We start from the raw sequence: 12,488 nt of genomic DNA, 5'->3' as shown, positions 1-12,488 counted from the left end.
TGTGGTGCTCCTTGCCACCACCTCCAGTCTGCCTTCCTGGTGTCACACACTGGGACATCTCTATTTGGAGGAAGAGAGGTGGTCTCTCTAAGCACTCACTGTGTGGGTGATGTGTGGCAGCTGCGTGTGTCCCTCCTTACTCAGCAGCTTCAGAGATGTAACCCTGGAAGGTGCAATAGGTCCTTGGAGGTTTTGTTGGGTTGGGAGCCTGGCCCTGCTGCCAGGCAGGGAACAGCCACATTGCAAACTTCCCCCTCTTTTCAGAAAGTAGAGAGTCTGTGTAGGAATAATAAATTAGCAGTGCCCAGGCTAAAGAAACTGCAGTCATGTTGTACCTTCTCACACGTGGGAGATTCCAAGGGGATGGAGCAGCCTGTGGGAAGCAGGATCCTGCAGTGGAGATTGTGCAAGGACTGGCTGGGCCATGTGTGACACAGCAGTGTGACATGTCCCTGTAATCCTGATAGGGACTTGGGTAATAAACATCTTTAATTCACTTTAAAACCCTTCTGTAGCACTAGCCCAGAAAGGTCTTAGTCGAAAGCAGAAGCAGGCTCATGGGATTTTGAGAAAAGTTACTTTGCAATGACTTCCTAATTATTTCTGAATTCATTTACTAATTGCACAGGTCAGTTTTTTACAGGCCAAAAGCCCAAACCCACCTGAGGAAGGAAGGCTCTGCAAAATGCCCGTAGGAGAAACACATTTTCATACCTGCCTGTCAAGGATAGAGATGGTCCCTGAGCAAGGGGGCTGTTTTCCTGTCAATGTAGCAATCAAATTTAGCTTCTGCCACGGTAGGCAACGTGGCATTAAAAGAAGGAGCTTAAGTTATTAAACTGAGCTGCTTTAATCGTCCGGTTCAGGGAAATCCATTGCTACAGGAGACCTGAGGATTAGTGTATTTTTACCACAAAGCCAATACATCTATTCTGATCGGTCACCGGCCGCTCACTCGTGCATATGAAACTTCATTCTCCGGGTTTGCACTCGAGAGTATGGGACCAAATGGAGTTTTATCTGGAGATTGACCCCGTTACCTTGAATCTCATCATTCTGGTGTCTAGTTATGTTATTTTGCTCCTGGTCTTCCTGATCTCCTGCGTGCTCTATGACTGCAGGGGGAAGGATCCCAGCAAGGAATACGCTCCTGAGGTCCCCGCAGACACCCAGCCCCCGATCCGGCTGGTGGTGATGCAGCAGGGCTCCCCCGGCACCCGCTGGGCGAAGGGGCTCATCTCCGCCTACGAAAACCCCGCCGACCTGCAGGGGAAAAGGACTACTGCTGTGTAAGGGGACCGAAAACCCCGCCGACCTGCAGGAGGAAAGGACTACTGCTGTGTAAGGGGACCTGCCTCGCCTGCTATGTTTACTGCCCGTCTGCAAAAGGATAACGCGCTCACAAGGTAAGTTGAGACGCCGCTTTATTTGGTACGGTGCCATTGCCGAGGGGGTCATTTTGTGTCGAGCTGTGCTCTGCATCGATATGAGCTTGCAGTTCTGCCTGCCAGCCATAAAGAGACTAATTTCCATCAGCGCTGCCGCTGCCTCGCAGCCCACTGGCGGTGGGAAGCAGTGACGCTGTTCATCCACTCCGGCACTGATGAGGGGCCTTGGTTCAATCTCGAGTTGTGCCTGGCACAGTTATTTTTGCAGGAACGCGGTGCTGTTCAAGGCATCCCACCCGGACGGGCTGAGCTGTGCTGCAGCCTCGGCACATCTTCCTCGGCCAGCAGAGTGCAGATGACCTTGGTAGGCTGTTCCCATCTTCCCAGGGAGAAAAGAAACACTAAGGATTTTAAAAGGATACAGATAGTGTCTTTCTGATAGGAGCCAGCTGCTGCTCCCATCAGAATTTAATGCTTTCCATGTTGTCTGTGAGCTCCCCTGAGGGCACTACCTATACCTACCTTCCAAATACCTGCCTATTTTTCGTAGGTAGCACATGAGCTCTGCTCTTATGGGGCACTCTTACCCCTTGCCCACACAAATCCCCTGATGGGATACAATATGCTTCCTGGAAAAGCTGGGTATGGTGTCTCCTGCCCAAGAGAAAGCGTGAAATGGGGTAAATTTACCAGTAATGTGATATGTGAGTCATGGCTGCCATGTGTCCCACTGGAACAGGAATTTCTGACCCTCCATCCTGGCTTCCAGTGAGCATCTCCACATGTCTGACCCTGCCTCTCCCCCTGAACCTTCCTTCAGCTGTATCATGTTCCACCTGAGCCACATGAAGGCTGTTATTGCATCTCCAGTAAGTCTAATGTTATCTGCATCAGCTCCTGTTATTCTTCCCACAGTTTGGGAGCTACAAGCTCAAGGCCTTTTTGGTTCACAAGGTTCTTCTTCATCCTGCTGGGTTTCTCCCTCTCAGTGCTTAATGGGATGTTTAACACCAGGTTACTGTGTCCCTCTAGATAGTGCTCAAGTTCCTGTATGTGGTGCTCCTTAACTGGTGGATTTTAACTGGTTACTAAGGGAAAATTAGCCCTGGACCCCAGACTGTTGTAGGTGTCTGTCCCTTGGGCTGTTTTACATCACCTGAATGTGAAGCACCCACAGAGTCCTACAGAAAGCTTTAGTAAACACAGTGAGACTTATTACCTGTCTGTGTCAGGTGGATGACTCACTGGGTTGCAGTGGTCCTAATGCCTTCAGGACAGGCATTTTAAATACTTCCAGAAATAAACTGCAGTGGATTTGAACCATAATTGAACAAAGCTGTTGGCTGGATTGCATGTTTTGTACTCCAGCTGGGTAGGAACTGTCAGCCTGTGCTGCATCCCCAGACGTGCTGGTTTATGAATCAGCCGCAGAACATCCTGGCAGTGGCAAAGAAATCTAGAGAGTATCTTTTCATTTAACTGTATTTTAAGAAAAGGAGCCAGAATCATTAGTGGTTTTTCTTTTGGTCTCTTAATTCTTGTGTGTGAACCCAGGTTTTGTTTTCAAGCTGTCCTTTGCACCCCGGTGAGTTATGGACATGCCTGGTTTTGGAAGGAAGGGTCCTGAGAGCTGGGTGCTGGAGTTAAACCCTTGATGTGATGAAATGGTAATAAATCTGAAGTTGGTGGCATGGTCCTCTTCCACGTATCAAACTGAAATAATTATGTTGAGTGTTGTTTTTGTTATTTAGCAATGAAAAAGTGCAATTATTCAACTGCGAGTTGTAGCTGCTTTGGCAAAACTTGGCAGTGACTAAGCTGCTCATATGTCATGGCCACTGTCACCCAGGCAGGCCAGTGTTGTCTTTTCTTGGGCTCTCCCATCTGCCTTCTATTCAGCCTGTAAGCTCTTAAAAGCTTTTTGTGTGTTCATGTATCATCTCACATGCTAGGAGACTTCTCTGTGATAAGGGATCCCTGGCATTAGGGAACAGAAATAACAATCTTTGCTAAGGAGACCTTGGGGGGACTAAAAAGAGCTCAAAAATATCCCAAAGAGCTGTTTTCTTTGATGGTGAGGTGTCATAATGCCAACAGAAAAGCTCTGTGGTTCTTTGATGAAGGTCATGCAGATAATGTGGTGATTCCATGCCACGTGTGCCATATCATTGCCACGTGTTTGGTTCTGTAACACTGACTGGCAAGGCTGGGTTGATAAATACTTTCAGATAGCTGAAATCCTCCTGATAGTTTCCTCTAATGGCAAACCTTTTGTGTACACCCACCACAGACCCCTGGCTCCTTGGAACTCAGTGGGAAGTTGCTGATTTTGGAAGCTGGGCTGTGGACTGCCAGTGGTGCCCAGGGAGGCTGGGAGCAGGGAAGCAGTTTCCTGGAGCAACTGTTCACTCATAAGGAAATTTATCAGTTGTGATAGAGTTGGTGGACTCTGCCCTGAAACGTGGAGGCAAAAGCAGCAAATGGCACTTTTCTCCTGATAGCAGGAAGGCAAACAGAGGATAAATCCCCTTCAGGAAAATGAGAAACTGAAGTGCATCAGGACTTTGCCTTCCCAATGGGGATAAAATGGCTTTCTTAGTTTTGTCTGTACTAGAACAATACTGGAGTATTAAAGCAGTGAGAGAGCCCTGGAGTATGTACCAAGAATTCCAAGTAATCAAGTCACTGCCAGTGAAATTACTGCTTTGGGGAGGTCTCAGCTACCACGCTTTTTTAATGACTGTGGCAGGATTAATGCATGCAAATGGGCTTTTATCAGGCCAAGCTTACCAGAAATCACCCTTGAAGCTGCATTCCCTCGAGTGCTTTCAGCCCTCTGCCACGTCCTTTGCACCACTGTGAGAAAATGGGGGTAAATATTCTCAGAGCAGTTTTGCTATTTTCCCTAAATCGTGCTGTGTAAAATGTGTGTTCCTTGCTGGAATTCACATGGTTTGGGAAGCATCCTGTGCAGCTCTTTGCACATACTCTGTGCCTGGCTCTTCCAACCCTGTTCAGTCGATCCTGGGTTTGTGCCTTGCTTAATCCTACCCGTGCCTATCTGTGTGTGCTTTGCCCAGAGGATTAGGCAGTGCTTAGGGCTGGGATATCCAGCACACAAATACTGTTCTGGAGCAGGTGCTATTTGCAAAGGAGCAAGGTGTTGGTAAAATTGTGTTAGCATTTATTCAGGAGCAATATGAGTTGGAGAACACTGGATGGACAGGCAAGGATTTAGAAAATACTCTCTATTTCCAGTTTTGCCCTTGGCTTATGGGGCTCCTGTTCCCGCTGCTCTTTGCTCCATATGTCTGCTCTGCATTTATTTTCTCTTGCTCTTCTGCCCTGTGCACTGAGATTTCTCTCTTCTTAGTCATTTATGCAGTTCATAAGGGGGTTACTATACAGCTTGGCATGCAGGGGATGCACCTGAGTTCCAGTCTGTGAACTAACCCTGGTAGGTTCAAAGAGAATGAAATAAAATATACTCCCACAAAAAATGCCCAGAGCAGGAGGAACAGAGGAGTTGATGAACAAGCCACATTAAATCTGGGCAAACCCTGGACACAGAGCCTTACAACACCTACTTTGAGTGACCTGTGGTCTCCATGGCACTGATCTCTAGCTCTGTGATATGGAGGGAACTGAGGGGTGCTGGGAGGATTTCTTGCTGTTCTGCAGGAAGCAGGAATTCAGTCTGCACTGGCTCACTTTCAGTTGGCTTCAGTGCCCTTCTAAAGATATATTACTGCTTCTGTAAAGCCTTCATTAAAGGGTTTCACAGAAACAACACAGGGGAAAAAAAAGGATTTCTAGATTTCTCCAACATTAGTTCAAGTCAAACATGTCATTAAATTCCCTGAAAATACATCTTTCATGTGAGCCTGTTCCACTGTAAACATACTATCTGAGCCTTCAGATTTCTTTTTAAAATCCTTAATAAGCCACTACATATGAGTAGAGGATTAGTCCAGACAGACTAACCCATATTCACAAGAGAGAATTACTTCCCATGCTGTGATTGTTTTGAATTTGAAAAGGGATAAGTCTTGTCTCATTTTGCACATTGTTTCATGGTGCAAACGCTCATCCTCTGATAGTGCTGAGTACAGAAGCACAGTAACATGTCCAAGTCAAACCCCTGGGCTGTAAGAAGGACTTTAGAATAGTTTTTACTGCCTAGAACTGCATCACCTTGAGTTATCAGTGATTCAGCTTGTGTGATGTTGGTGCTTTGGTGGGGATGCCAAGAGGCAGGAATTGATGTTGGGAGTTTAGTTGGAAATACTGTTCTTCCAGCCATGGGCCAATACTGCTTCGTGCTTAGGGGAGCCCTACAGCCCACTTGCCATCTTTTAGATGGATTAAAACCCAAGTATCTTGAGCTACCTGTGTCCTTTTTATAAGGCAAAGCATCAGGCTGGGTCTCCTGGTCCTGCTCCAGCCCAAATGACTCCATGACTCCCCCAAGCACTGCAGAATCTGTCCCATCAGGTGGGATCTGGGGCTTGAAAGCAAATCCACGTGTCCTGCTGGTGTCCCTGAGGGGCTCCTGCAGCCTGACCTGGAATAGCTGCTCTCAGTGGTGGATGGAATGGCAGCTGGAGCTGCAGCGAGGATGTCACGTGGGGAAGGTGTGAGGGAAGGGGGGATGTGTGCTGGACTCTGCTGGTGGCTGCTGCTGCCCAGGAGGGAAGCAGGAGGGCTCCCGGGGCAGCTGTCAGGGCTCTGAGGTAGAGCTCTGGTTCTTCACGCTTGGATGATGGAAAGCTAAATTAATTGTTTATAAATAAGCTGCCCTGACATTCACAGTGGAAAGGTATCTGACTTATCAAGAGAAAATCATAGCAGAAATGTAAAAAATGGGAAAAGCAGAACAGCTGCCAACTCTAGCTCCTGTTCTGCTCCTGGTTTAGTCTCCTCACTCCCTCCTCCTCACGTGTGCTGGTTTCCTTGGAGACGCTGCTCCTTAGTTTCCCTCTCTAATACTGACGCTGTTTGACATTAACATTTCAAAAAGGCATTTCCACCCTAACGTGATAAACTGGGAGCAGCTTTTGGAGGCAGATCCTTGTCACAAGGCATCCGAATCCAGCATCTGCTGGTTCAGCCCAGGCTGTGGATGGGTCAGTCTCATCCCAGGTCTGCAGCAGATGCTCTGTGTGGGCAATGAAGCTGTGCCCTAGTTTCTCCATCTGTTAATGGCAGCAATAATTGTTACACAAGTGGAGTGTTGGGTTGATTTAATTAATATTTATGAAGGAACACGAGATCCTTTCATGGGTGGTGCTATAGAGAAATTGTTAATTATGAATGATTATATATTTGTGTCTCTTCCTGAATGCATAGAAGACCTGGACATATTGTTTAAGCACCCACATTTCACACTCCTTCAGTATTGAAGCTGATTGGGCACATGATATAGCTCTTCATTATCTAAAAATACACTGAATTTAATTGCTATTGACTTCAGATGAGCAAAGAATACAGGCTTAGCATCCAGTTCTATTTTTAGTAATTGTATTTCCTAAATCATCAATATTTTTTGTAACTTTATTAGGCAATATTTTTCACCTTCTATTTTTAGCTCAGCCACTTCTTATAAATAAAATCAATGTGCCAGTTCTAGGGCTAAACCTTTCAAGAAAGGGGAGAGGAGGCAAGGATTGGGCACATCCACCTTTGCCTTTTTCAAAGGACAAAACATAGCCCCAGAGTACTGAGGGATTAATGGGAGGTGCCTCGAGTTTACTGTTGGAAACTGGGCATGCATGAAACAAATGTAATAAGCATAAAAGGTGTATTGAAAAAATTCATGAGTGGCAGCAGTTGATTTAATGTCTGCACATGCCCTGTGCATTCCCTATGACCACTGTACCTCTTACCCTCCCCAGCAACCAAAAATGCAGTTCTTGATGGACTGAATAAGTACTTTTAACAGGTGATTTCTTTCCCATTCTCTCAGGAGCATATTAAGCACAAACTTGACATAAGTCACAAACTTGTTTCCTCAAAAAGAAGAAACCCACTTGTTTTCCTTCCAAGAGCAGAGGGAGCAGCCTTGGCTTGCTGGAGGACACACCTTTCCCCTGTCCTGAGCCTGAAGGACACGTCCCTGGGCAGAGAGAAAGGTTCTGTCCAAATTTCAGCTGTACCCCACGGGGAGCAGTGCAGGGCTGTGCTTTGCTCTCTGCAGGGCTCAGGGCAACACCTCCTTTGAATCATTTCTCATCAGCCACCAGCAGCTCTGCAATTTCCAGCCCTCCAGGCAAAGCACACAGGTCACCACGGCAGAGAAGGTGTGAACTCAGAGATGCTGCAGGGGAAGAAAAGCTTTTTACCGAGATGGGAATAGTATTTTATCACTTTTCAGGGCATTAGTTTAAGACCAGGTTTACACTGGAACCAGAGTGGTTTAATAATGGGTGGGTGGTTTTATTACTAGCAAAATCTCTGCTGCTGCCATGATTGCACCAGCAAAAAGCAATTTGACAATAAGCCTTATTTTCCTTGCTGAAACAATGTGTACTAACTTGGCAGATAATCTCATTAATTAATTGAAGCTCTATTTACAGTTGATGGAGAGAGACAGCTTGTAGGGACACGCCATCAAGTCTTTTCTAGAGCAGACAAGGCTCTGTAAAGCTGCATTTTTATTTATATACATAGGCTGAAATGAAAATCGGGGCATTGCTTGTAAAGCCAAGAGTTCTATCCCTGGGGAACTGAATAGAAGGCAAATCTTTGGCATCAAGAGGCTCCGTGTTTGTTTTGGGAAGGAGAGCTGGCAGGGATCCCAATGCTAACTCTGAACATCTGAGGAAAAGGCTGGCTGGAAAGAATTATGTCCTGACGCAGACAGGGGAAAGCCAGGAAATTTGAAGCCAGGACAGAGACTCCAGTGTTAACTCATTCTGGCAGGGAAAAAAAATAATTGTGAAGTATTAACACCACGTCCTTGGGACATGTATTTACAAAACATGGTGGTGTGTGAGTTCCTTGGGAGGATGGAGGTTTTCACCAATCCACGGTGGCAGAGGATGGAGAGCTGCTTGGACACGTGGGAGGGCTAAGCCATGACTGGAGGAGAAGATATGGCTCATCATTGTCAAATCTGTGTGCTTTTGCAACTGTGTTGGCAGGGTTATTTGGCTTGGGAAGGGATGTGCTGCTCCCCTGTTGTTGCCTCAAGAGAGCTGAAGGGACAGAGGACCCTTTTTCTTTCCCTCCAACCAATTCTGTCCTGCCAGCAGACCCCGGGGCTTCCCTCCTCTTGTGATTTTGTGTTCTCGGTGTTACAAAAGTCCATCTGCTTCTTGGGGTGACAGTTAAACTGCCATTAGGGCCATGTAAGATATTATCATGGGCTGGTTAATGGGAAACTGTTTTGCAGATGGACTGGCTGCTCTTCCTCTTTTGCAGACAGAAAACGCTTTCCCTACTTCAGCTGCTGAGGGTGAACGTGTGGGTTTATTTCTTTGCCTGTTTTCTCCTGGTGTGCAGTGAAAGACAGGATGCCCCAGCCTGGGGTAGAGCTCCTCAGAGGAGAAGGCAGTTGTGTTTGAGGCAAGAAGGAAAAGCAAGGTTCCAGCTCAGGCAGGGGGCGGAGGGTGAATGGTGCCTGCTAAAGCTTTCCCACAGGTGACCCAAGCCTGGCCCTCAGGGCAGAGCTTCAAAGCACGGTCATGCTGTAGGGCTGCCTCTTCCTGTTTTGTTTAACAGCTGCTTGGGAGGACATGGGTTGTGGTTTTTTTGTGCCCTGTCTGCTGGGAAGTGCTCAGGGTAACCTGCAGTCACAGATGTTACAGGAGCCCATTTCCATTTTTTTTTAGAGCAGAAGTCAAGGCATACTTACTGGATGAAAGGGATGAAGGCAAATGGCTTAAGCCCAGGCTGTGCTCTCATCACACAAGGGTGAAGCACCTCTCTTTGTTTCTACCTGTAGCAAAGGCTTACCTGGACTGGACCAGGGCCAGCCTTTTCCTATTCCTGATTTCCATGCAGCTGTACAGCAGCACTCTCACCTGTCTGTACCCTTGGATCTCTGGGCACTTCCCATCCTGTGCAGACAGAGGGAGTGAAAGCTGGATGTTGTCTGCCTACCTTCAGAGGCCAGTTCCCACAGGATGAGTACCAGGACCTTGTGAATGGCACCATGGCACATCCTGAGCAGGGCCAGGCGAGACACGTGTCTGAGTTGGAGCAGTGTGTACAGCGCTGGGAGCGTGGGCAGCTTCCTCTCACTGCACCCTGTTAGCACAGGGCTCCAGAGCATCCTCCTGGGTCAGCAGCATTTTGCTGCTCTCATTTGATTTAAGTGCTACCCCAGATTAGCTCTGCTCCTACAGGGCACTCCAGATTAGCTCTGCTGCTACAGGCATCTGTCTTAGCAGATAAACCTCTGTCGGCCAGATCCGTCGTCTCAAACTCGCGGCATAACCCGCCAGAAGGCAACAAGGGCTCAGATAAGCCCTGAGTTCAAAGGGGCACTTTGGGCTTAGAACTTACAGTGTGTCTGATCATGACTTTAACCTGGGATGGGGACAGCAAGTGCCTGAGATGACCGGAGCAGGACAAGGCTTCGGAGAGAGAACTGGGTTTGTAGGTGCAGCCCTGGCGTGGCACAGGTTCCTGCACGTGGTGAAGGCAGAAAGTGCTTTAATATTTTGCCATGGATTTAAAAACCTGAAACCATCGTAGTGCATATCTCCTAATAAAAGGATAATATGGAATGAGAAGCAACTATATCAGCTTCTTTGGTTGTTATACCCATATTAATGTATAATGCATACACCTACACAGGCAGAGACATGTCTTTGTGCACATAATTACAGTCTGTTGCATAAAGATTGCAAATGCTTCCATTTTAACCCTGTATTACAGTATCTTAAATTTGCAGAAGTCACCCCAGCTTGATTCTCGTTCTTCACCTCACCTTGGATCACCCTGTTCTCTTCTCCAGAAGCTCAAGGGACAGGGCAGATGATTTGACAGTCAACTGCATAAAGCAACTACTGGCCCAAGCATCAGCTTTCTAAAAATCATGTTCTGGGATGCAGGTACAGCACATCATGTGCAGTTGGTGTCTCCCCACAAATCATTGGTCTTTCCATGCTGCACTTTTGGGATTTCCAGGGGCCAGATTCTGTTGCTCTGGACTCAGGCATGACCCTGGACCAGGTCTGTGCTCTGCTCTCCCTTTCCCTGCTGCAGGCAGGAGTTTACTCGAGGTAATTCAACAGGATTTCGGTGGAAATACCCAGGCGTGACCTAAGTGCAAGTGCAATGCAGCAGAGGGGCCCAAATTTGCATGGATACAACCACAGTTACCATTTGGCTGCCACACTCCAGAGCCTGTGTCGGGCCCTGGATGTGCTGCCCCAGTTTTCTGCCATCCCTCCCTGCTTTCAGGTCCAGCAGCTCTCTGACTGGTGGTTTTCACACTCCTTTTGTTGCTCTTTGCACAATAACATGACCACTAATTGCTCCAGCTAATTAACTGTTAAAAGACAGTGGCTTGGTCCTCAGATCCAACCCATGGATTTGAGGAAAGCTTTCCTTGGAGACAAAGGCAGTTACAGCTGTGAACACCCTAAACCCCTGGCATCAGAGCTGCACCCGGGACAGGCAGCACCTCACTTTGTTTCCCCTTTGAGGCCTCGAGCAGTGTTTTTTCTTAGCTGAAAGTCAGGATGCCTTGTAGTGGACAGATGGCGTTTTTCAAGTGGAGATGGGATGAATGAAATCAAAGATCTGTTTCAATTCGAACTAAAATAATTTGTCTAATCAGACTGTCTTCCCCTGGCATCTATCCATGGAAACACAAAACACAAAGTGGCAAGCAGCAGCTCTGGATTTTACACTCGAGTCCCTCCCTAAAGACTGAGTGTCCTGTCCAGCACAGATCTCACTGGGTTCCCAGGGCTGTCTTGCTTTGTTTGATGTTTGGTGCAACAGCAAAAATTGCTTCTTTGTTTCTTTTTCATTTTAATATCTGCCTAAAGCATCTCTTCTCTGAGTAACTTTGCACCTTCAGAACTGGAGTCCTGATGTACCCCCACAGAACCTCCATCCAGAGGGGATGTGTAATGCTGCTGATACAGCAGCTCTGGCTGCTCCATACCCAGCCAGGAGCAGCTGCTGGTAACCAGACCCTTGTTTTTGTCAGCCCAAGATCCCGTTTCAGGTAGACCTGTACACAAGCTATAAATCATCAAGTCTTTTCTTTCACTACCATTTGCATATAAGGTAATAGCAGTCCTACTTTCCTTTGACAGTGCAGTAATTTATCATTTGACAGTGTTTTAATGAAAACCCTGCTGTTCTTCTCCCTGGAATTGGAGAATCAACATTACAAAGAAGTCCTTCTTTGACCTTTCCCTGTTGGCCACTCCTGGAAATTAGAGTGTCTTCATTTTAATGAGCTCAGAGGATTGGGGAGTTGCAAGAAAAGGAAAATCGACTTCAAAAATACCTAACCTTCTGTGAATGTGTCAGGACATGTTTTTAGATACAGAGCTCTTAACCTGAACAGGCTTGTTCTCTCCTTATTCTATGGCTCCTCCAGCAGAGCTGTTTCTTGGCTCCTATGGTTTATGATGCAAGGACATGTTTACTTTGCATGAGGTTTGTTGCAAAATATAGCCCAGATCTTCAGCTGGTGTAAATCACCCCTTTGCTCCCCTGTCCATCTCTCCTGCAGTCAAGCCTGGCTGGCAAACCCTGGGTGCCCTGTGTGTGTGGATATACACAGATCTCTATCTGTGGGATATGTGAACACCTTAGCAAGGCTTTCAGGAGCTGTGTCTAACCTGGCAATGCTGTTGTACAAGTGAAATGAAAGAGTTTGTAAAGAAAACCAAAATATTTGTCAGTGGTTGATAAAACTCAGGTTAATTTTTGGGCTTTTTTTACCAAAAAGTTTCGAAACTGGCCAGGCATCTTGCTGCCTTTCAGGTGTTGAAAAATTTCCTTATCTTACACTTTTTGTTGGGTGATTTCTTCCAGAAGTAGTGTTATGGGGTCAATCAGATCTCAAGCCCAAGCTCCTGGCTGTGGATACACTCCTTCTCTGTTTTACCAACCTGAGTGCCTGATTGG

At 46.9% G+C, this 12,488-nt stretch overlaps 2 protein-coding genes and 1 long non-coding RNA gene across 3 annotated transcripts in view; 2 read left to right on the top strand and 1 right to left on the bottom strand.

The window, feature by feature from the left end:
- The first annotated feature begins 345 nt into the window (after positions 1–345).
- SMIM36 (small integral membrane protein 36) lies at positions 346–1,293 on the top strand. Its single transcript, XM_064676034.1, has one exon. It carries the CDS (start codon positions 964–966, stop codon positions 1,291–1,293), a length of 330 nt encoding a protein of 109 aa, XP_064532104.1. The 5' UTR covers positions 346–963.
- Positions 1,294–1,319: 26 nt separating this feature from the next.
- MMD (monocyte to macrophage differentiation associated) overlaps positions 1,320–12,488 on the top strand; it is a 41,359-nt gene continuing 30,190 nt past the window's right edge. The window contains exon 1 of the mRNA XM_064676032.1: positions 1,320–1,406. Coding sequence (XP_064532102.1) covers positions 1,366–1,406 — 41 coding nt within the window. The 5' untranslated portion in view covers positions 1,320–1,365. The remainder of the gene's footprint in view (positions 1,407–12,488) is intronic.
- LOC135424610 (uncharacterized) lies at positions 1,408–8,623 on the bottom strand. The gene is made up of 2 exons (XR_010435280.1): positions 7,418–8,623; positions 1,408–4,244 (listed from the first exon to the last, which is right to left on the bottom strand). It is a non-coding gene; the product is annotated as an uncharacterized LOC135424610 (long non-coding RNA).

The sequence above is a fragment of the Pseudopipra pipra genome, chromosome 19 (genome assembly GCF_036250125.1).
Source record: "Pseudopipra pipra isolate bDixPip1 chromosome 19, bDixPip1.hap1, whole genome shotgun sequence".
Classification (NCBI taxonomy): domain Eukaryota; kingdom Metazoa; phylum Chordata; class Aves; order Passeriformes; family Pipridae; genus Pseudopipra; species Pseudopipra pipra.
Note: the sequence above shows the minus strand (reverse complement) of the source record. Positions and strands in the feature narration are given on the sequence as shown.

Coding starts and splice junctions, on each gene's coding strand:
- SMIM36 (XM_064676034.1), top strand. CDS start 964: ATGAAACTTCATTCTCCGGGTTTGCACTCGAGAGTATGGGACCAAATG.